This window comes from Arachis duranensis, chromosome 9, assembly GCF_000817695.3.
Source record: "Arachis duranensis cultivar V14167 chromosome 9, aradu.V14167.gnm2.J7QH, whole genome shotgun sequence".
NCBI classification, from domain to species: Eukaryota; Viridiplantae; Streptophyta; class Magnoliopsida; order Fabales; family Fabaceae; genus Arachis; species Arachis duranensis.
Window position 1 is genome coordinate 110386098 of NC_029780.3, and position 21715 is coordinate 110407812.

The 21715-nt window shown below is 33.8% G+C and overlaps 4 protein-coding genes across 4 annotated transcripts in view; 2 read left to right on the plus strand and 2 right to left on the minus strand.

The window, feature by feature from the left end:
• The first annotated feature begins 12526 nt into the window (after positions 1-12526).
• Positions 12527-14183, plus strand: LOC107466957 (uncharacterized). The gene is made up of 7 exons (XM_016085956.3): positions 12527-12678; positions 12766-12929; positions 13019-13056; positions 13145-13232; positions 13325-13534; positions 13622-13687; positions 13798-14183. The coding sequence occupies exons 1-7, from the start codon at positions 12639-12641 to the stop codon at positions 13969-13971; spliced, it is 780 nt and encodes a 259-aa protein (XP_015941442.1). The 5' UTR covers positions 12527-12638; the 3' UTR covers positions 13972-14183.
• A 694-nt stretch (positions 14184-14877) lies between these two features.
• On the minus strand, positions 14878-15826 carry LOC107466958 (photosystem I reaction center subunit II, chloroplastic). The gene has a single exon (XM_016085957.2). The coding sequence runs from the start codon at positions 15622-15624 to the stop codon at positions 14992-14994; it is 633 nt and encodes a 210-aa protein (XP_015941443.1). The 5' UTR covers positions 15625-15826; the 3' UTR covers positions 14878-14991.
• A 2709-nt stretch (positions 15827-18535) lies between these two features.
• Positions 18536-21124, plus strand: LOC107466956 (thermospermine synthase ACAULIS5-like). The gene is made up of 10 exons (XM_016085955.3): positions 18536-18760; positions 19253-19319; positions 19395-19489; positions 19572-19674; positions 19766-19854; positions 19969-20125; positions 20218-20293; positions 20408-20466; positions 20581-20717; positions 20803-21124. The coding sequence occupies exons 1-10, from the start codon at positions 18645-18647 to the stop codon at positions 20873-20875; spliced, it is 972 nt and encodes a 323-aa protein (XP_015941441.1). The 5' UTR covers positions 18536-18644; the 3' UTR covers positions 20876-21124.
• Positions 21125-21139: 15 nt separating this feature from the next.
• LOC107466861 (linoleate 9S-lipoxygenase 5) overlaps positions 21140-21715 on the minus strand; it is a gene marked incomplete in the record, with an annotated part of 6490 nt that continues 5914 nt past the window's right edge. Inside the window, 1 exon segment of the mRNA XM_052253872.1 lies at positions 21140-21715. Coding sequence (XP_052109832.1) covers positions 21394-21715 — 322 coding nt within the window.

The window sequence follows — 21715 nt, forward strand, 5'->3', positions numbered from 1 at the left end:
TCATGGTAGTTACTAATCCAACAAGCTAAGGATTAATATGAACTCTATTTAACAGTATGCTGTTGCTGACTAATGGGTTATTGTATATATAAAGCGAAATTCAAATCCAAACAATTATTTAAACGAACAAGTGAACTGACCACTCGACTCGACTAACCCAAATTACTTTAATTGGCCTGACTTTGTTAAGCAAAAGTTGGGTATGGAGGCATGGGCCTAAACTTGGAATGTGCATGTCATCATGATATATTTTTATCAAGTCAAAAAAAAAAATGGGATATATTCTTATCCAACAAAAAAAGAATGAAAACTTGGAACCCCCAAATTACAAAAAAAATTAATTTAGGAGCTATTTAGTAACAAGAGACTTGGATGATAAGAACTATTAATAATCTTCTTTACCCATCTCAATTTGATCCTCTAATAAAAATATTATTCATCTGATGTGGACATTGAAGGTTTTGCACTTTCTTTTAAGAGCGATGAAGTGATTGCTAATTATTTCATGCCTTGGTATACAATCATACATCGTATATAATACAATTTCTACATTATTATATTATATAAATCAGTATGCATCCCATGATCACAATGCACCGACCAATAACAACCAGATGTATGTCTTGTTTATATCTTAAATTAAAGTGGTTGGGTAATCAATGATAGGCACATTTACGTAACATATAACACTGTTTGATACATTGGTTAGTTGTATTTGTTGCTTGAGACAAAACACATTCTACCCTTTCTTAATCAAACCCGATTATCATATCGCTAAGAATACATTTTTGAATTTTTAATTTAATTTGATTGCCCGTCACCGCATTACGCTCTTTGGTGCATGATGAAAGCCACATTATTAATTGTTTTCGTCGTCACTCATCATCAATCACACTCAATATTTGCTGTTAAAGTTGTTTGATCTAATATAATTCAGTCCTCTTTTATATTATTTTGGCTTAATGTTAAGTGGAACAAATCAATCCAAGTCAGATATATTACTTCATTGGGCTTGTCATGCTTTTATAATAGCAATTATTTTTATGGATCTTGTATTCTTTTCGTATAAGGCTTAGTTTGCTCAATTTCACCTTGTTGAACTTAGTGAATTTGCTTCTTTTTTTTGTATTTTGGTTTGATCAAGACTCTTTATTATATTCTACGATATATTTAGTTTCTTGATTAAAATAATTAAACCAAGTCAAGTGAAATGAGTATATAAGATTGCAATTTGAATTAATATCTTTAAGTCCATGTATATATGAAATTCGAGGAGTCTAATTTATAATTACGTTAAGAACTCGAATGGTGATAGAAAGAGATAGAACAAAAGACTAAAATCACGAAATTGCAAATAAGCGTGTTTCATACTTTCATTTCAATTGTTCAAATTAAAGTTTCATAAGGAACTTTCACACGGCTAAGTTTCTAAATCACTACTCTCAAGTTCACATGATACAAACTCATAATTAATTTGAGAAAGTTCTAGAGAGTAACTTAAAATATAATAGATATAATTATTTAGAATGAATGGATTAAAAAATATTGGCCAACTAATACAATTATTTTCAAAGAAGAAAATTTAATTTCCTTAAATTTTAAAAAAAATACTAGAGAAATAACATGTTTAGTAAAAAAAAACTATCCATTGAGAAAAAATTGCAAACTTACATATTTAAATAACAAATTTATTTAGGTGAATGCTACTCTACCCTCTCTAAAGTAACATGTAAATTATTCTCTCTGATGTGTTACATTCTAATTCGATGTTTATTTTAATACATTTGTTATATATTTATTAAAATATTAATTTAATTTTTTTATATTTAACTAAATTCTAAACTAAAATATTAATGTGACAAATTAAAAATAAAAACACAAAATAGTGTCACTGAAAAAATTTTCAATTTGAAAAGTTTATCGTATTAAATATATCTTTTAATTTGAAAATTTATTATATACAATTTGGTTTCGAATTATATAAAAAAAAGGAAAAAATTGAAACACTTTATATCTTGTTTTTTAAAAATTAATGTAGCTAGTTTGCAATTATTTTTTATGAAGGTTGGGTTTTTATTTAATTTTTGATAGAAATCAGAGATTTTATGTGAAAAATAAAAGAGTAATATATCACATTATTTTTTAAATATTTTGTTAAATTTTCAATAAATTTTAATGACCCGAAATTAATTTTTATTTTTTATTTTATTAGATAAATTAATCATCCAATAAATTCTACTAAAAATTTAAAATAAATAAACACCTATTAAAAATATGACACATCAAAAAAATAACTTACATATTATTTTAGAGAGGATAGGATAGCATTTATCATTTATTTATAGTAATATCTAAGACACTTTACATATTTCTCAAAAGATGATAATATCTCATCAACTAGTACATACATTTTAAAATGAGTTAATAGTCAAAATCGTCCCTGAAAAAAAAATTGATCTCCATTTTTGTTTCCGGAAGATAAAATTAATCAAATTCGTCCCCTAAAGATACCTTACCTGGTCACGTTCGTCCTTTCGTCATCTCCGTCGCTGAGTTGGCAAACGTCCGCTGACGTGTGCCGTTAATTGCCAACGTGGCAGACAATCAAAACGATGCCGTTTTGGTAGAAGGCTCTCCTAGTCTTGAAACGTCACTGTTTTGTCTTTAGAAGGGAGATTTAAACGTTGCAAAGCCTCATCCCCGTCTCATATCAACCATCTCTCTCTGTTTCGCTCCAAAACGTATCGTTTCCCACAAGGTATGCCCTAAGCGTTTGACCTAAGTTCTGAACCACCTCATCAACAATCGTTAGTGTTGGTTGACGATTACAATAGAGAAGTTGTCGCTATTGAATGCAGAGTTGATCTTATACTGAAGCAGCATTGATAATGAAAGAAGGCATTGAGACTGTGAGAGGTAAGGATGTAACTTTTTTCATGATTTTTTACTTGTTCTGTAGTGTGATGTATTGTTACTGTCGTGGTGTTAGTGTTCGTTTGATTTAAGATAGGGTTTGGGGTGACCAAGGGTTTGTATAAGTGTTCTTTTATCATTTTGGTGTATGAGATTGTGTTGCTTTATTTGGCTCTGTTATGATTTTTAGTAAGGGATGTTTGAATTTAGTGATGGTATCTGTTGCATGTTTATTTTGGGTTAATGGTTGATTGGTACAAACTGGGTCTAGTAGTTGGTGACACATAGAGAGTAGTTGTTGCTGGTCTATTTTTTAATGGTGTTTTCGTGTTTGTTATTGTAGATGGAGGGTCCTCCCATGACGTTTGTTTTTCAACATGGCGGGTTGTTTAAAACGTGAGAGGATGGAGAGATGGTTTATGAACCTGATAATACAGAGGTATTGATGGGTGTTGAGGGAGACACACTTGATGTGTTTTTTGTAAGGGGTTACTATAAGGAGTTGGGATATATTGAAGCTGGAAACTATTAGTGGAAAGTTCCTGGATTTTCCATTGCATCCGGATTGAAGAAGTTGGTGACAGATGCCGACTTGCTTGCAATGTGCAAGGATTGTAAGAGGAACCAACATTTGATCAACCTATACTTTGAGGATTGCATCTTACAGCCATGTGTAATGGACAACATATGGGAAGATGTATTTCTTCTAGAAGCAGGAAGTAGCAAGAAGAAGAAGTCCAGATCTCAGGCCAAGAAGCATCATTTCCAACCTGTCAAGACTCCTATTAGAATGCACCCTCAGCCCAAAAAACCAACCTCTCAGCCCACTAAAGCGGCCTCATAGCCTAGTAAGCACAATTCTCAGCCTACTAAGGCAGTCTCACAGCCCAGTAAGCCTAATAAGCCTAATTTTCAGCCCACCAAACCAGCATATAAGCCCTCCCAGTCCATAAAGACTCCCTTGCAGTCCACAAAACTCCACCCTCAGCCAACCAAAACCAACCTTCAAGGGAAGACAATCACACCTTATTCCAAAACATCATCTCAACCAGCCAAGAACTCAGAAAGTAATATGAACAAGGGAAATACCAATGTATGCAGATTCACAAGATCTGGAAGATGTGTAAAAGAAGGTCCCATCTAGGAAGAAGATTCTGACTCTCATGACTCATATGAGAGTGCCGAAGATGAGTTGTACAAGCCTCCCAAATTTTTAGGAGACAATTTGTATTGTAGTGACAGTGATAGTGACAGCAGAAAAGGTGCACCAATAAAGCAAAAGAAAGCTGAAGCCATGAAGAAGCATAGGTCTCCTAAGTCTAGATTAGGGGATAAAGAAATAGACACTGATAACTCACGCTATGAGGGTTTTGAAGATGAAGAAAGCTTTAAATCTGGTATGTTTAAGGGTTTCCTTAGTGGTATTGATTTATTAATTGATTTGGCCAAGGTTTAATGTCATTCATGTTTTGATTTGGTAGATGTAGAAGGAGATGATGATGATTTTGATGGTGCCTCAGATGCTGACTTATGGCACTCAGAGGATTATGGCAAAGAGTTAGACACTGATGAGGAGTCACCAACTGTTTTTCCTCAATTTAATGAAAAGACCAAATTTGAAAACCTGAAATTTGAGGTTAGTATGATATCCAAGTCAAAAGCTGAATTTATGCAAGCTACTAGGAATTACACTATCCAGTGGGGTAAAAATATTTTATTTACAAAGAATGATAGAGTTAGGGTTAGATCTGTTTGTAAGTCAGAGGATTGTCCATGGGTGGTACATTGTGCATGTAACAAACAAGACTTGTCATGACAAATTAAAACTCTAGTTGATAATCACACCTGCCTTAGAAGGAGGAAAAATAGAGCTGCCACCCAAACCTGGACACTTAGTAAACTAGTACCTAAGTTTAGAAAGCACTCGACTATGAAACATCGAGAGGTATATGATTGGTTTGTAAGAAAATGTAATGTGTACCTCAATAGCAGATGCATCACTAGGACTCTAAAAATAGCTAAAAAAGTTGTAGAGGGTGATGAGATAGCACAGTATGGGTTGGTGTGGGATTATGCAAATGAATTACTTACTAGCAATCCAGGATCCATAGTACAAGTTGGTGTCATCCCCATGCCTGAGAGTCCTTCTCTGTTTAATCGGTTCTATGTCTGTCTTGATGCTTGCAAGAGGAAGTTTAAGGCGGGTTGTAGACCTTTAATTGGACTAGATGGAGCGTTTCTTAAGACATTACACGGATGACAAATACTTACTGCTTGCGGACAAGATGCTAACAATCACATATTCGTGATTGCTTATGCAATTGTCAGTGTGGAAAACAAGGATAATTGACAATGGTTTCTAAAGCTCCTTCACAATGATCTTGGAGACTATAGAGAGAACAAATGATGCTTCATTTCAGACATGCAAAAGGTAAGAATGTAATTTATTCACGATAACATGTTTCAAGGACCAATTTGATTTAATGAATATTTTGTTGGGGACTTAAATGATTTAATATCTTTTTGTGTTTGGCCTTTGGTGTAGGATTGTATCCCTGCCGTGCAGGAAGTGTTTCCAAGAGTTTACCATCGCTTCTGCGTGTGGCATTTGTGGCGCAATTTTTCAAAGCAGTGGGGTAGCTGCAAGTTAAAAGACCTTGTGTGGGAATGAGCTCAGTCAAGGACAACAATTGAATTTTATAGAAACATAAACGAGAAAGCTTGGGAGTATTTTGATAAATGGCCGAAAGAAGCATGGACGAAGGCGCATTTCAGTGAGGTTTCAAAAGTGGATAATATATGCAACAACACATGTGAGTCATTCAATGCAAAGATCAAGCACGAAAGGAGTAAGCCCATCCTCATCCTAGCTGAAGAAGTAAGAAGAATCATCATGAAGAGTATGACTGATAACAGGAAGAAGTTGCTGAACTATCAAACTCCCTTATGTTCAACAAAGTAGGTTGGAAGCAATGACAACGTTGTCTCGCCATTGGGCTCCTCAGTGGTCTGGTGATGAAAAAGAAGAATTGTACGAAGTGCATGGCTGGCCAACCAATACGGTGGTTGACCTGGGCAAGCACACATGCACTTGCAGATTTTGATAGCTCATAGGTAACAACTTTTATTTCTTCTCTCAATTAGTTAATAATGTCTTCATTCATGATAACAATTTTAATGGATCTTTTTATTTGGTTTGAAAAGAATGCCGTGTATGCATGCAATATCAGCTATACAAGACAAGATTGATAAGAGAGCTAAAGAATATTGTCATGATTGGTTGAAGATGGAAGCGTATAGGTGAACTTACTGTTTCAACGTCAATTCGGTTAAGGGGCAGGATCTATGAAAAAAAACTCCACATCCAGCACCAGTCCCACCCCTAATGAAGCCTAAACCTAGAAGGCCGACAAAGAAAAGGAGAAGGGACAAAGAAGAACAACCAACTGGGTCAAAGACAAAGATGAAAAGAAAATATAACCCAATCCGATGCATGTAATGTGGTGAGGTTGGACACAACAAAAGAGGTTGTGCAAAGAAAAAAGCTATGGATGCTGAGAAACATGCCAGGCAAACGCAGCTGCAACTGACAGTTGTTGCCCCTGCTACAGAAGGTGTTGAACCTGAACTAAATGCTGCCCCTACTGATGCTGATATTGCTACAGAAGCAGAAGCACCTTTGCCTTCACTTCCATGACCCATCCAGCCTCCATCAGAGATTGACATCAGTCAATCTGAAAGCATTCCACCAACCCAAGATACACAACAGGTAGTATCATCACTTTTCATTCCTAAAAAATTTCAACTTCATTTAATCATCTAACAAATTTATTTGGTACTGAAGTATACAGGATCAATTGGTAGCTAGGCCACCTAAGTTACAAGTGATTAAAAGAAAAGCAAAGTTAAGGTCCTCCCCTAAGCCTATTGCAACTGGATCTGTGGCTATTTCTGCTGAGACCATTAAAGGGACAAGTTCTGAAACTACTAAGAGGCTGGCCAACTTCATGACTTTTGTGCCTACTCTGGGCTTCAAGGCTCCAAAAAAGAATGTTAAAAAAGTTTGATTTGTTAAGAATGTGTTGTGGTTGACTCTTTTTTTGTATGGGACAACATTCTGTTTCTTATTTTTTTGTATGGTATTTAAGTCTAAAGACAATGTATTGTGGTGACATGAGAACATTATAACTTTGTTGTGGTATTTCTCTGTTAATACAATGTGACAATTAGTCTTCAATGACAAGTTATTACTAAGATTACTTACTTTGTTGCTTATTTTGTTTATAGCTTAACATAATAATTCATATGAACAGCGACAGAGAATTGTTTACCAAATTTGATAAATTTATAACAATTGACAGGAAATTATTTCCAACTTCAAATAACTACTTCCATCCAAGCCATGCAATTCAATACACCATTACATGTTCACAGAGCATAATTGGGTTTATTTAGAAGTACATAACAAACAACAGAGTACCACAACTAATCCAAACATCAAAATCATTAGCAGTTTTTATACCACCTTCACCCTCCATTCATCATAGTCACTTTCAACCTCCATATCAGTTCCTGCATCTTTCTTTGTACCACATACATCCACTGCTTTATAGTCATCATCATCAACCCACTTAAAATACTTGCAATGACTGTCCTTCTGCAATTTCAAAAAGGAGTAAACAAAAAAAATCAAAGAACACCCAACAGCACAGAACAAGATGAAAAACATTTAATTTTCAACATCACTCACCCATTACCTTGGACATGTATGGAACAATCTATTCGGATTCTTTGCTGTCCCAGATTTTTTAATCACAGTCTTCAACCCACAGAAACATGATCCGTCATGAATATTCAACCTCCTCCTTCGCATCGAAGCGCTAAAACCATGACTGTCGTGCGATGCATGCGACAAACCACCACCACAACCCCATTTCCTATCTCCATCTAGGCAGCAAACCAAGGATTACAGCTCCTATCGAGGTCTATTGCATGCCATCAAAAGTGTTTACGGCGCTGTATTTATCGTTAAATTTGGGATTAAAGTTTATCCACTCAAGGACTAATTTGACTTCTAAAACAAGACTTATCTTATCAGGAAAAACATGGTATAGCTTAGCATTTGCCATCTTGGCAGTTAACGGCATACGTCAGTGGACGTTTGCCAACTCAACGACAAAGATTACAGAAAGACGAACGTGACCAGGTAAGGTATCTTTGGGGACGAATTTGATTAATTTTATTTTTTGGAGGCGAAAATGGAGATCGAAATTTTTTTCAGAGACGATTTTGACTATTAACTCACTTTAAAATACTTTAATATCATTCTTTCCTTATATAAATTAAAGACTCAGAATATTTTACATACATAAATAGACATTAACATAATATTATTTAAGATGTTAAGTATTTCATATTCAAATTAAAAATTATAAATTCAAATTTCAGATATTGCAAAGTATATTTTTATAAATTATGTATGATGAATGATAACTTAAAAAAAAAAATTATGTTACATATATATCAAAATCAGTCATTAATATAAAATATATATTAAAATATAAATATTATTATAACTTATTTTAGTGTATAGACATTTTTTGTTTATTATGCACATACAAAATCTCTCTCATATATATCCTATATATTACACATATTAAATACATTAGAAATTATATATATTTCTTAGAAACTGAGAGTTAGAAAAGATATGAATCTTGGTTTTCATAATTTGTTGGATTTGAGTTGGCACTAGCAAGTAGCAAACCCGAAGACCAAACAACAAAAATAAAATATAAAAACAATATATAACACTCCAGCTTCTAATAAGTTCTGATATAAAGTTGTCTTATTATTACTAGTGAGTCATCGCTTACAATACATGGTGTTATTAAATTTCCGATCCTATCCAGAACCAGAAGAGTTTTCGTTTGCCCTTATCTATCTTCAACAAGATAGATGTATATAATCGAAGGCGCATACACTTTAGTATTATTGTTCGTTGATTATTATCGTACTCATAATCTAAAGAAAATTTATTAAATAAATTAATTAACATCAGAGGCTTGTTCTTATCCGCTTAATTTACAAGCTCGAGTAATCGATGTTATTCTATAATACTACGTACTGGGTACTGATGCTCTGTTCTACTTTTTATCGTTAATGAAGCATCGTGGAAATTAGTGGATCCTAGAATGAATTCTACCAAGAATCTATAATAAGTCACACTTTTCACATGTCATTATTAAATCATGTTCTTATGTCTAGAAATGCGTGTGGCCCTATGTCTAGAAAATCTCTATTTTTATGAGAATAAACATACGAAAAAAGTTCTGCATACAAGTCATTAGGATTTGTATGCTTTACAAGTTAATTAACGAATAAATTCTAAAAATGCGATACAAAGTCTACGTTCTTCTTCTTCTTCTTCTTTCTCTTCCTCTTCTTCTTCTTCTTTTCTTTCGTTTTTTGCCTTCGCTTTCTCCTCCTTCTTCTTCTTGCTGCAGTTCTTCTTCCTCTTCCTCTTCTTCTTCTTCTTTTTTTTTCATTTCTTTCTTTTTCTTTCTGGTTCTTCTTCCTCTTCCTCTTCTTCTTCTTTTCTTTCGTTTCTTGTCTTCTCTTTCTCCTTCTTCTTCTTCTTACTGCACATTCTTCTTCCTCTTTCTGTTATTCTTCTTCATTTACGTGCTTTTCTCTCTGTTTCCTTTCTTCGTTATTCTCGATTTTCATTTTTTTTACATCAAGCTCTGAAATCATTTTTGAAAAAAAAGAAGCAGCAGAAGATGAGGAGGAGAAAGAGAAATAGTTCTGAAATATGTATAATGTGTACTTCAACGAATTTTGGGTGTATTTTTTAAATCCTTTGGGTGTATTTCTGTAATCCTTTGGGTGTATTTCTATAATCGTTTGGATGAATTCCTGTAACCGTTTGGGTATATTTCTGTAATCCTTTGGGTGTATTTTTGTAATTGTTGGGGTGTATTTCTGTAATCGTTTGGGTATATTTCTGAAGTTTCATTATTTTCAAATTTGACAAAAAAATTGTTTTCATGGAGGAAGAAGAAGAAGAGTCGTTCATAATGTATGGTGAGTAGCGCGCTTTGAAAACAGGAAGTTGTTGAATGCGTTTTGTTTACTCTTGAATGTGGAAATGTGTAATGTATTAAGTATTTAATTTGTTACCCAAAATAATGAAAAATTAAAATTCATAAGTTGTATTCATATTCATAGAAGCATAAAAGAAAAAGAATATCTGGAGTTTGTAAATGATTTCCGTCGGTGCATTATTATTCCTCTTCAATTGGATTCCAAAACTGTCGTTTGTCATTTGTCATTAGAGGGTTGAGTACGTAAGTTGTTGACGTATTATTGTTTATTTGTTTTCCATTATGATTCATGACGAGGATTATTCTTAAAAATTTTATTTAATTAGTTGTGCTTACCTGATTTGAAACCAGGGTATGTGGTTCTAAATTTATCTACTCCAACATTTGCCCGAATATTGATAGATGATTAGATGCCATGCAAAATGACTAATGACTAATGACTAATATGAGAGCTTTCATAATTAAATCTAACTTAAAAAACGATATATGAATAAAATGTTGGGAATAAGTAGTATGATCACAATCCAATCAATCACGTGTCAAATAATTTGTTATTGTCATTATATTAAAATGTTAATATAATAAGGTCATTGATTAAATTTAGAGATTTATCATTGTGATAGTGATCATAATATTGAGAGATAAATCTTTTATAATTTAATCAAAATTGTTCTTGGTCATAGGATTATTAAAAAGGACATTAATAATCCGGAAATATCAATATATATATATAATGGTCTTCATTGGATGAAGATTAATAGATCTCATTTATTAAATTATATATATAGATGGTGCATATAGAGATATGACCATTAGACTGACTCACTTTGAGAATTCCTAATGGTTATAATTACCATATATTTGTCAATAGGATATTCTCAAGATGAACATAGTAATAGAGTTTCCTTTGACCTGCGACTGTCATAGTAATTAACAATGTATTTATTATACTTTAATTCCGGACACCTAATACCTTAGGGTGCTAGTTGAATGGATATTGGGTATAATTTAAATACTTGTAGAATTAATGATTAGTCAATAGGGAATCTATCTCTCGGTAAAGAGTTTGAGCTCTATGATTATAATGACTGAGATGAATAAAACCTTGGCCAAGGGGATTGAATGAATGAAGAAATGAGTTTCTTAAGTCATTCACAGTTCATTATAATAATGGTAACAAGTTAGAGTTTGACATTAAACTATACTCTAAGGGTTAACCAAAAGCTGAAAAGATAGAAGGAATTATACTTAGTTTTTCTAAGGTTCTTAGTAAAAATATATTACTTCATACTATCGGGTCGTTGATGAGTGTTGCTAGACGCCAACCTTGATTAGTAAATTTAGTATGACTAATTTACTACCCGCTTAGTATTGAACCTATGGGGTCACACACTAACGAGTGTTCTAACCTTTGCTATAGAATTATTTAATTATTATTTTGATTTGATCAAATAAATAATTATATTAATTCAGATGGAATATTATTATATTTTTTTGCTAGCACCAAAAATATAATAATAGTATGATAATTGAGAATATTAAATGAGATTTGAGAATAATCAGTTATTCTATTTCTAAATTTGAATTATAAAGTTGGATGAGATCCTAACTGATTCTGTTTCAAATTGAGTTATAATATGATTCATAAATTTTGAAAGATTCAAATTAAAATAGTAAGATATGATTCAAATTTAAAATCAACAACAAATCTCATACTATATGTAGGTATGCCAAGAGTAGAGGAAAATATGAGAAAGACAGAGAGAATAACAAGGGTTGTTATTCCTTTACCTCTATGCACATAAATGTATGTGAGACTAATTTTTAGAGAAGAATTTTATGGTGTGCAAAGAGTTGCAAGAGGTTTCTCAATTTAGATCAGATGTCCATTGGTCAAGGGGTTGACAGCAAATGTTGGTCTCGGTGTGATAGCGTACTCAGGTATTTAAATCTGATCTACTATTATATTATATTATAGAAATAAAGTTTACGCACAAAATAGATCTTTAAAGATTATTTTCTTTTTTTCCGCTGCGTATTATGAACACATGGTAATCCTTCGTAAAATACAGCAAAATAGTTTATATTTTAAAATTCGTCGTTTAAGATTTTCATTTCTACTTTTCATTTGTTTGAAACTTCTTTTGTTAAAATCATACTTTCACAATTAGGTGAATAGTTCGAAAAAATAATAATAACTTAGTTTCTAAATTGTGATAAACAATTCAGTGTGCATATCTGACTCCTCATAGGACAAAATGGCATGATAGGTAAACAAATAGCCAGTTATCAACTTCCGAATTTGCCCCGGTATCATATCCCATGCAAATGGTTGTTTCTTACCATGAATTGAAGTGGGTGCCTATTAATCCAGCACTGAGATGGGGGTATTTTGGTCCGTGTATATGTAATAGAGTAGATGGTAGTTAGAGGTACGCGCCAATAGTGTGGGGCCCGGTCCATTCCCTCTGCTCTACTCGGTTCGCAACATCTTCACTATTATTTTTCAATGCCTATCCAATCCACGTGCTCCACGTCATCATCTCCTTCCCTTTAAATTGACCTCAGCTGAAGCTTCATTTCCGCTCTCCCTCTCGTTTCCTCTCATCAAAAACAAGAATGGGATTCTCCACTTCTCCCTTCCATTGCATCCTCTTCGGTAACCACTACACTACTCTCTTATAATTGAACAAGCTTTTAATTTCTTCTTGTTTTCTCTAATTCCATCTGTGAATTGAACAAACAGATTTGGATGACACCTTGTACTCATCAACCCTGGGAATCGACAAGTGCGTGAAGAAGAACATCGAACTCTTCCTCATCGAGAAATGTGGATTCTCCCACACGCAAGCCTCCACACTCCGCGTTGAACTCTTCAAAAATTACGGAAGCACCCTCGCCGGTTTGCGTGTCAGTAGTAGTATTCACTATTCACTATTCACTTCTACCCTAATCCCTTTTCCCACCTTCATTCCTTAGCTTAATTTCTTAATCTGCAGGCACTAGGCTACGACATAACTGCAGAAGATTACCACAGGTGAGTGATTATTCATTAATTACAACTCTAACAACTACTTAATTACTTGTTTAAGTCGATCAATTTTAATTTGAGACACCAAATACAGTTTCGTGCACGGAAGGCTACCGTACGAGGTGATCAAGCCTGATATCCAGTTACGCAACCTCCTATGCAGTATCAACCAAAGGAAACTTGTACGTTTAAATGTTTAATTCTCTCATATAGTAATTTCACGAAATATATACTATTACTAAAATTGCAAAATTATTTTATTTCTATGCTCAAGATATTTACCAACTCGGACCGGGTTCACGCGCTGACGGTGTTGGACCGCCTTGGTATAAAGGACTGCTTCGAACAGATCACATGCTTCGAGACCATTAACCCGAACCTACCCAACGCAACCCGACCCGATGAGTTCCCGGTTCTCCTCAAACCGTCGCTGGAAGCCTTTAAGGTCGCTCTCCAAGCTGCCAACGTGGATCCACGTCACACGGTATAATGAAAACAAAACTAAGTTAAATTTTTAATATAATCGCTTAGAAGGAAGTAAAATTTTAAAATATGGAATGCATGTTTGCAGTTGTTTCTGGATGACAGCGCTCGCAATATTGCGGCGGGAAAAGAAACGGGTCTTCACACAGCTCTGGTAATATTCTAATTTAATTTCTAAACCAGCGTACAAGTACGAAGTTTCATTTCATTACCAAGTTTTTTATAATTAGAATTAATTGATGGCTTTTGGGTTGATTTGTGAAGGTTGGGAAGACAGTGAAATGTAAAGGAGCAGATTATGCTGTGGAGAGTGTGCACAGTGTTCCTCAAGTAATTCCCGAGATATGGGTAAGCGAAATGGACGGTGCTGATGAAACGTTGACACGTTCTAAGAGCGATCTAGAGGCTGTGCTAACCACTGCAGCAGTTGGAGCCTGATTATTACATTTATTTTGGGGTGTTAGGTGTGGGCTTACAAGGCCCATCTTCTTGTACATACCCAACTTCCCAATCAATTTACAAGGATAATTAATGAACATAAATAAAATACCACAAGGACCCCTATATTATTGGCGTCATTTTAATCACGTGCATAATTTACTGTAAGATGTAATATAATAATAATAATATTATTTCCTATTTTACCTGTACATCTTAAAATATCAAATGGTTTAAGAATAAAGTTTACTCTATTACTGTGAAAGTGATTTATAAATATCAATTAATGAGCATTTTAGTAACGATGATGCACCCGAAAAGAAACTGAGTCTTCAATCACCTCGTACGTATTAGATATTTCGGAAGCTCAAAATATTCCTAATTAGTTGGTGAGGTAGTATTTATGCTTCATGGTGATAACCAAACAGAAAATGAATGTGGTGATCCGATTCTGAGAGGAAAGGATACTCAATTTTTTTTAACAATGGAAAAAATAAAATAGTATCTCTTACCATTAATTTTATGAAAGAAAAAATAACGAAGACACTCTTAATTTTTTTTTTAACAATTGAGAGTATCTATTCCCTATTCCAAGTGTATAGTTAATATATATCTCCGAAGCTGCGAAGATGCCAATGGGAAATGCATCACCTTGTAAGTTGCCATATGAGTCTCTTTCTTCTTTGTCTCTATATATGTTATATATGTTTTAAGATGCACTTCATTCATATCCTTTACAAATGAATTCTATCCTCACATACAGAGAATTTGTCCGCTCGAGTAGTCTTGATCAAGCTAAAGTAAATTCATCATATTCCAAAACATGTTTTTTTTTTTTTATTGATATTCGAAAACATGTTGATGATACTAATCCCTTCAAAATATAAAAAGGGGAAAGGAAAACCATAAAAGTACAGAGCTTAACATACATTTAATTTGTCACATATAAATATGATCATAATAAGTACAAGAGAGAAAAACCCAATCAGGGAACCAATGATTCATCAAGAGAAGTTGGAATTACAAATCATAGGGTTGTTTGCCAGTGAACTTAACCTCAATGGGGCTAACGTTCTTGCCAATGGACCTGAAGTTCTGACCAACACCTTGGCGACCAGGGTTGACTTTCTCAGGGTAGACACCATCCTTGGGATGCAAGTATTGGACCTCGCCATTGGGGAAGACCCTATAGAACTGGTACTTGATCTTGTACTTTGACCGAAGCCTTGTCCCAAGCGCAAGGCACTGCTCTTTCCTTGCAAGCTTCAGAAGGTTCGGACCCTGCCTCATTATGGCGGCGCCACCTGTGGGCATCTCAAAGATCTGTTCTTTCGGGGAATCCCATGTTATCACATAGAACTCTTCCACTTGGGCCTTCCTCAATAGTCCTCCAGTGCTTCCTCCGAATATTGGGGATGGCGTGTTTGGATCCAGCTCAGGTGGGGTGAACCCCACTGGTGCCTCCTCCTTCTCAGCCGCAGGTGCTGCAGCCTCTACTTTCTCCTCTGCAGCCGAAGCTCTTATGGTTGCGAACCTGAGCTGGGGCTTTGCGGTGGTGAAGGACACTGCGGGTGGTTGCTTCCATGCACGGTCGCTGGGCTTGGAAGCAGAGAGTGGTGGAGTGAAGAGGGAGGCTTGTGTTGCCATTGCCATTTCAGGATGAGAGGGTACAATGAGATGGAGATCAATTGGAATCAGGATTCAGGAAGAGGTATTGTTTTGAAATTTAGATGGGTGGTGTGGATTTGGATTTGGATGTGGATATATGGATAAGGTAATATGACTTACACCAATTATGATTCATGATTTTGATTCCATGTCTCTCCACAGCCTCACACCTCTTATTTCCCTCTCCATCATACTCAATGCTATTATTCATTTTCCTCTTATTTGGAAATACCATCAAACAAACAAACATTCTTTTTATTTTCAATGGGCTTAGCATCTCTTTTTTTTTTAATTTAAGCTTCATAGTTGGCTACTCAGTGGGCTCATGTTAAAAGATGAGGTCCTACTATAAATAATAACCTATAATACCAAAATAAAAAATAACCTGTAATTCCTTGACCCAAAAAAATGAACCTCTAATACCAAAAGAAAAAATAATGATAACCTGTTATCATATGGAGGTGACTTGAAGCGCATGGGTAGGTAAACTTAGACCTAAATTATAAGAGAGAAAAAACAAAAAAAAAAAACAAACAGAAAAGAAGAAGAAAAGGCACATATTCATGTGAAGATTTGTACATAATTGAATGTGATTTGTTATAAAGTAAGGAGTCCCAGCTTTTATCGTTTATGCGACCTATTTATTTCACGAAGAGGATATAAGTTTCAAACAACTTGTCAAACAAATTAAACACTGCACTATACATATATAATATACCATTCATATAATTTATACTAAAATCAGTTACTAAAATTACTTATTTATATAAAATATAAAATATATATAAAAAATAAATTAAATAATATATATTACTTATACACAAATATATTAATAGTTGATTTTAGTAGTTAATTATATTGTACAAATAATATTTTGATAATAGTAGAATACACTACTATGTGCTAGACGATAATTTAGACTAGCTTTGAGTGATAGGCAAATGTCAAAAAGGAACTTTAACGCATAACCAAAGGGAGATCAATTGATCAAATTAAAGCATACAAAAGTATATAGTACTAATCAATGGCACTATAATCTCCTGTAGTTTAGGATCAAACCAAACTTATCTTAGGTACAAAAGTCATTCATGTTTGATGTTAAAGTTATGCATTTACAAGATAAGATTACCAGCCTCATCCCTATCAGCTAAGGAAAAGAAGATCATGTTATACATATACTGTATATCGCCTTAATTATATTTGGAGATAGTTCATGTGAAAAAAAAATAATAAGGATCATGAGAAGTAAGAACAGTAGTGGCCTATAACAGAGTTCAAGAGGAAGAAAGAAATTGGCTTTGATAATTTCAGTGTTGAGGGAGGAAGCACACGAGGACAATGAGTCCATGATAGCTTCGAAAGAACTCCGAAACCAAGGATGATTTATGTGAATTCATGGTTGGGCAGCTAGCATGAGCAACAATATCTCTTGTCTCCCTTGTCTTCATCAATGCCTATGTATGTGGAAACATCATGCTACCTATTCATGGGTTGGGGTTGATTGTGATAGTGATGATGATTACTTATGCCATGGCATGCGCAGTTCAATTGCAAGCAAAAAGGGAATAAATCAATAAATATATTTATATTCTAATTGGCATGCGCAGTTCTCGCATATAGCTTTTGGTGCAAAACGAGAATATTTATGATTATGTCCGAGGCACGCTTTCTTCTTGTTGCTTCCTTCTCTCCCTCTTCTTATTTTTTGAAAGGAAGAAAGAACACTTAGATATACTTGTGTTCATATAAAATTAATAATTATAAATGGTTAGATAATAATTTAGTTAAATTTATTAAATTATTTAACCATTTTTAAATATTAATTTTGCATGAATATGTTTCCATCTTTTCACAAACTTCATAAGAGAATATATTTTTTTTAATAATTAGCCTAGCCATTTCTCTTTTATCTTTTTTCCTTCTAATAACTAATAAGATGGACAATATTATACATTACACATACATTTCCAACGTGTCAATGCAACTTGCAGCATAATGCATGCATGCATGCAATCTATATATTTATTTATTTACACACAAATTGCAAGGAAAATACTATTTGGTCCTCTAAAGATTGTTTTAGTTTAACACAAATGTACTATTTTATTTAATAAGATACAAACAAACATACATCTCATGTATTTGGTCCAAATTTTATTGAAATATCAGAAAATTATTTAGCAAGTACACTCAAAAAAAAATGTTTTATTACTAGACCTTGTTTTCAATTTTTTTTAATCTTCTGGCATTCGTGTAAAATATTTCCTAAAAATATTCATTTAGTATAAATTATAAAACTATTAAAATTAGAAGGAGAAAATATCCTATATTTTTCAAGTAAGTTTACAAAAGACTATGTTGAGATATGATCTTTATATATTTTTTTAGGCTTATCAATCATATGTCCTAAAGTCATAGTTTAAGATTACAAATTGACAAATTTTTATTGAAAATACAAAAAATTTAAGTTTTTAATGCATTTGTTTTGTATCTATTAAATGAAAAAATTTAAGCCAACGAGTTATAACTCAAATGACATGGTCTCTCCATATTTATTTAGAAGTCGCGAGTTCAAATCTTCCTATCTTTTTAAAAAAAAGTCCTAAGGGTACATGTTAGCTATATCATGAATATATTTGTCTAACTGAGATTATTTTTAGAAGGATAAATTGTTATTTCTATCTTTTGAAAACTAATTTGATCAAAAATTAAATTTTTTTAGAGTTAAAATAATAGTTTACTCGTATATTCCGGAGCATCAACATCAAAAAACGACAAGATATATAGAGCTTATTTGTATTGTAGCTTTTACGAAACTCCAGGAGAATATTATTGTTCTTTTCAAGTATTGAATACATTGCTTCTACTTTGCTAGATATTTTCCTCACATAATCATCACTCTCTCTTGTTCCTTTTGATTACGACCATCTTCACCTTCTATATATATGTTCTCCACTACACTTCTCTTCTTTAGCTCTCTTTGATTTGTTAAAGCTTAGGGAGATATGGGTGAGGTAGCTCTCTCAAATGGGCAGAGCCATTCTATGAATGGTTACAGGAAGAGTTGTTGGTATGAAGAAGAGATTGAAGACAACTTAAGATGGTGCTTTGCTCTTAATAGGTACATCTTTTTAACTACTCTTTTTTCTTCCCTGTTCTTAGCTAATCCAAAACCTCATATCACTAACTGTCACATGAAATACCACACTAGCATTTTGGCCTTTTCATGTTCATTTATGATTTACTATTATAACTTTTTCTTATTGACTTTAGAAGATTCATGAAAAGAATAAAGCCAGAGACAATATGGTAAGAGAAGCAAGAACTTCTTTGAGTCCAAATGAGACAAAAATAGAACAAGTGGAACAATCTTTAGTGATTGCAGCTTCTCATGCTAGGAAAAGTAAAGTGATCCTAAAAAATGATAAGCTCCTTTTGCCTATGGCTATGAAAAAGGCAGACATACATACATATACAAACAGTACATAAATGAAAATAAGAGTTTTTTTTTATATTGCAAAGTGTAGCTATATTTCAATTATCTTATTTGCTTTTATTATGAAGACACACTAATGTAAGAGTAATTTCATTTTCTTCTTTGGATCGGTTGTAGTATATTGCATACAGGAACTAGCCAATACCAAGACATTGCACTATTGGACACTAAGCCCTTTGGAAAGGTAAGCATCTTCTTTATACAAAAGAATTAAATCTACCTTTATGAAGAGGAAACTAAGTTTATGTGGCTGTTACAGGCATTGGTAATTGATGGGAAGCTTCAAAGTGCTGAGACAGATGAATTCATCTACCATGAATGTCTTGTTCATCCACCACTCCTTCACCATCCTAAGTAACTCCCTCCTATATGCTCTTTAAGAATCTTATTTTATTCCCAATCCCATGTGATTTACCTAGAACTTTTATTCATTCAGCCCAAAGAATGTTTTTATTATGGGGGGAGGAGAGGGATCCACTGCAAGGGAATTGCTCAGGCATAATACCATTGACACAGTTATAATGTGTGATATAGATGAGGTAAATTAATGTCTCCTAAGTTGGATAATATACATTCCATGGAGCTATATTATCAAAATTCATTTCTTCAAAGCTTTTATTTATTGATCAGGAGGTGGTAGACTTCTGCAAATCATACTTAGTGGCAAACAGGGAAGCATTCCATGATCCGAGACTTAAGGTCATCATCAATGATGCCAGGTCTGTTAATCAAAATTATAACTTATGATTCTTGAATTTACCAAGTTCTAATAGGTATCAGCCATGAATGCAAAAATTGTGATAAATTTTACTGCAATGTGTCATTATATGAAGGGCCGAGCTAGAAAGCAGAGAAGAGAGGTATGATGTGATAATTGGGGACTTGGCAGACCCAATTGATGGAGGCCCTTGTTATAAACTCTACACCAAGTCCTTCTATGATTGCACTGTCAAGCCTAGACTGAAGCAGGGTGGCATATTTGTAACACAGGTATTATAAGACCAGTGTACATAACATGAATCAAACACTTATTAGAGGAAACAAAACTAAAGTAACATTTCTACATTGTTGTTATACTTCAGGCAGGACCAGCTGGAATATTCAGCCACACTGAGGTGTTTTCATCTATCTACAACACCTTGAGACAGGTTTTTAAGTGTAAGAAATCTTCCAGGACATTCGAAAGATTTCCCTTTTTAGATATGGTCCTTTCTTTTTGTTGCATTTGATACCCAGTTATAGTAAATCAATCACGTTTCCTATTGTTTGCAGATGTTGTGCCTTATTCAGCTCACATACCATCCTATGCTGATATTTGGGGCTGGGTCATGGTAAACATCTTTCTTTATAAGACTCGAGACAAATTGGCATGCAATATCATAGAATGAAATAGATGAGTTGATGCTGACTTTTTTCTTTTCTTGGGTTCTGTTGGAATACAATAGGCCTCAGATTCTCCAATAGATCTGAGTGTGGAAGAGCTAGACAACAGAATGAGACAAAGAATTAAAGGGGAAAATAGATATCTGGACGGCAGAACATTCTCTTCAGCATCAACATTGAGCAAAGTTGTTCGTAAATCGTAAGTGAAATGCTAACCTATGACAAGAAGTTTTCCCAATCTCATATACTAGTGTTGACAGACATAAATGTTTTACTATTGGCAGGTTGGACAATGAAACTCATGTATATACAGAGGAAGCTGCAAGGTTCATACATGGCCATGGCAAGCAAGCTTAATTAACCAAGCTTGACAAGTATCACAACACATAAAGAAAAGGAAGATAAGACACAACGCAAGTGAAAAGACTCTGAGTTTTTCTTTGATTCTATGTATTTTCTTTTTGTTAGCTTCTTTTTCCTTTTGGTGTGTAGTTCCCCAAAAAGGCTCATATATATTTATATATGAATGAGCGAAAAGTGGTTTCTATTTTGTGCTTTTGTGTATGAGCATGTCAACGATTATGCTAATACTCTAAATGCAAAAAAACTAAAGTCAACTACTTAACAAAAGAAGAAGGATCATTACTAGTATATCTCAAGTTTGGAATCAAAACCATTACATGATGTATTATTGTACAAGTTCCAACAAATCAATGAAGTGCTAACATGATAATGTTAAGCCTATTAACATATAGATTTCACATATACTCTAGTCTTGGCATAAACAATTACATTTAAATACTAAGCTGAAAAACAATCATCTTTTACAACCCAATAAGAGAAGGGATCCTGGCAAACAGGGAAATTCTTACTACTTAGATAGAAACACTGTTGGGGATTCCCTTTCCAGTGAGACCACCCTCCCTTGAATAATCTGAGGTATTTGGATACAACAAGGTATAAGGCATCTGCACTGGACCGTTCCTGTTCTTCAATCTCTTGTCCTTGTTCCTTTCCATGATATTGTTCTCAATCTCTATGAGCTTCTGTTTGAATCTCTCAAATGCTGCTAATGGTTCAGCATCACAAGTCCAGTAAGGATTCTCTCTTTGCCCAAGATAAACCTCTTCTGTTGAATGTCTTGACAGAACTTCAATCAGTGACACACCAAGCAATGTTTGAAACTGTGCTGTGATT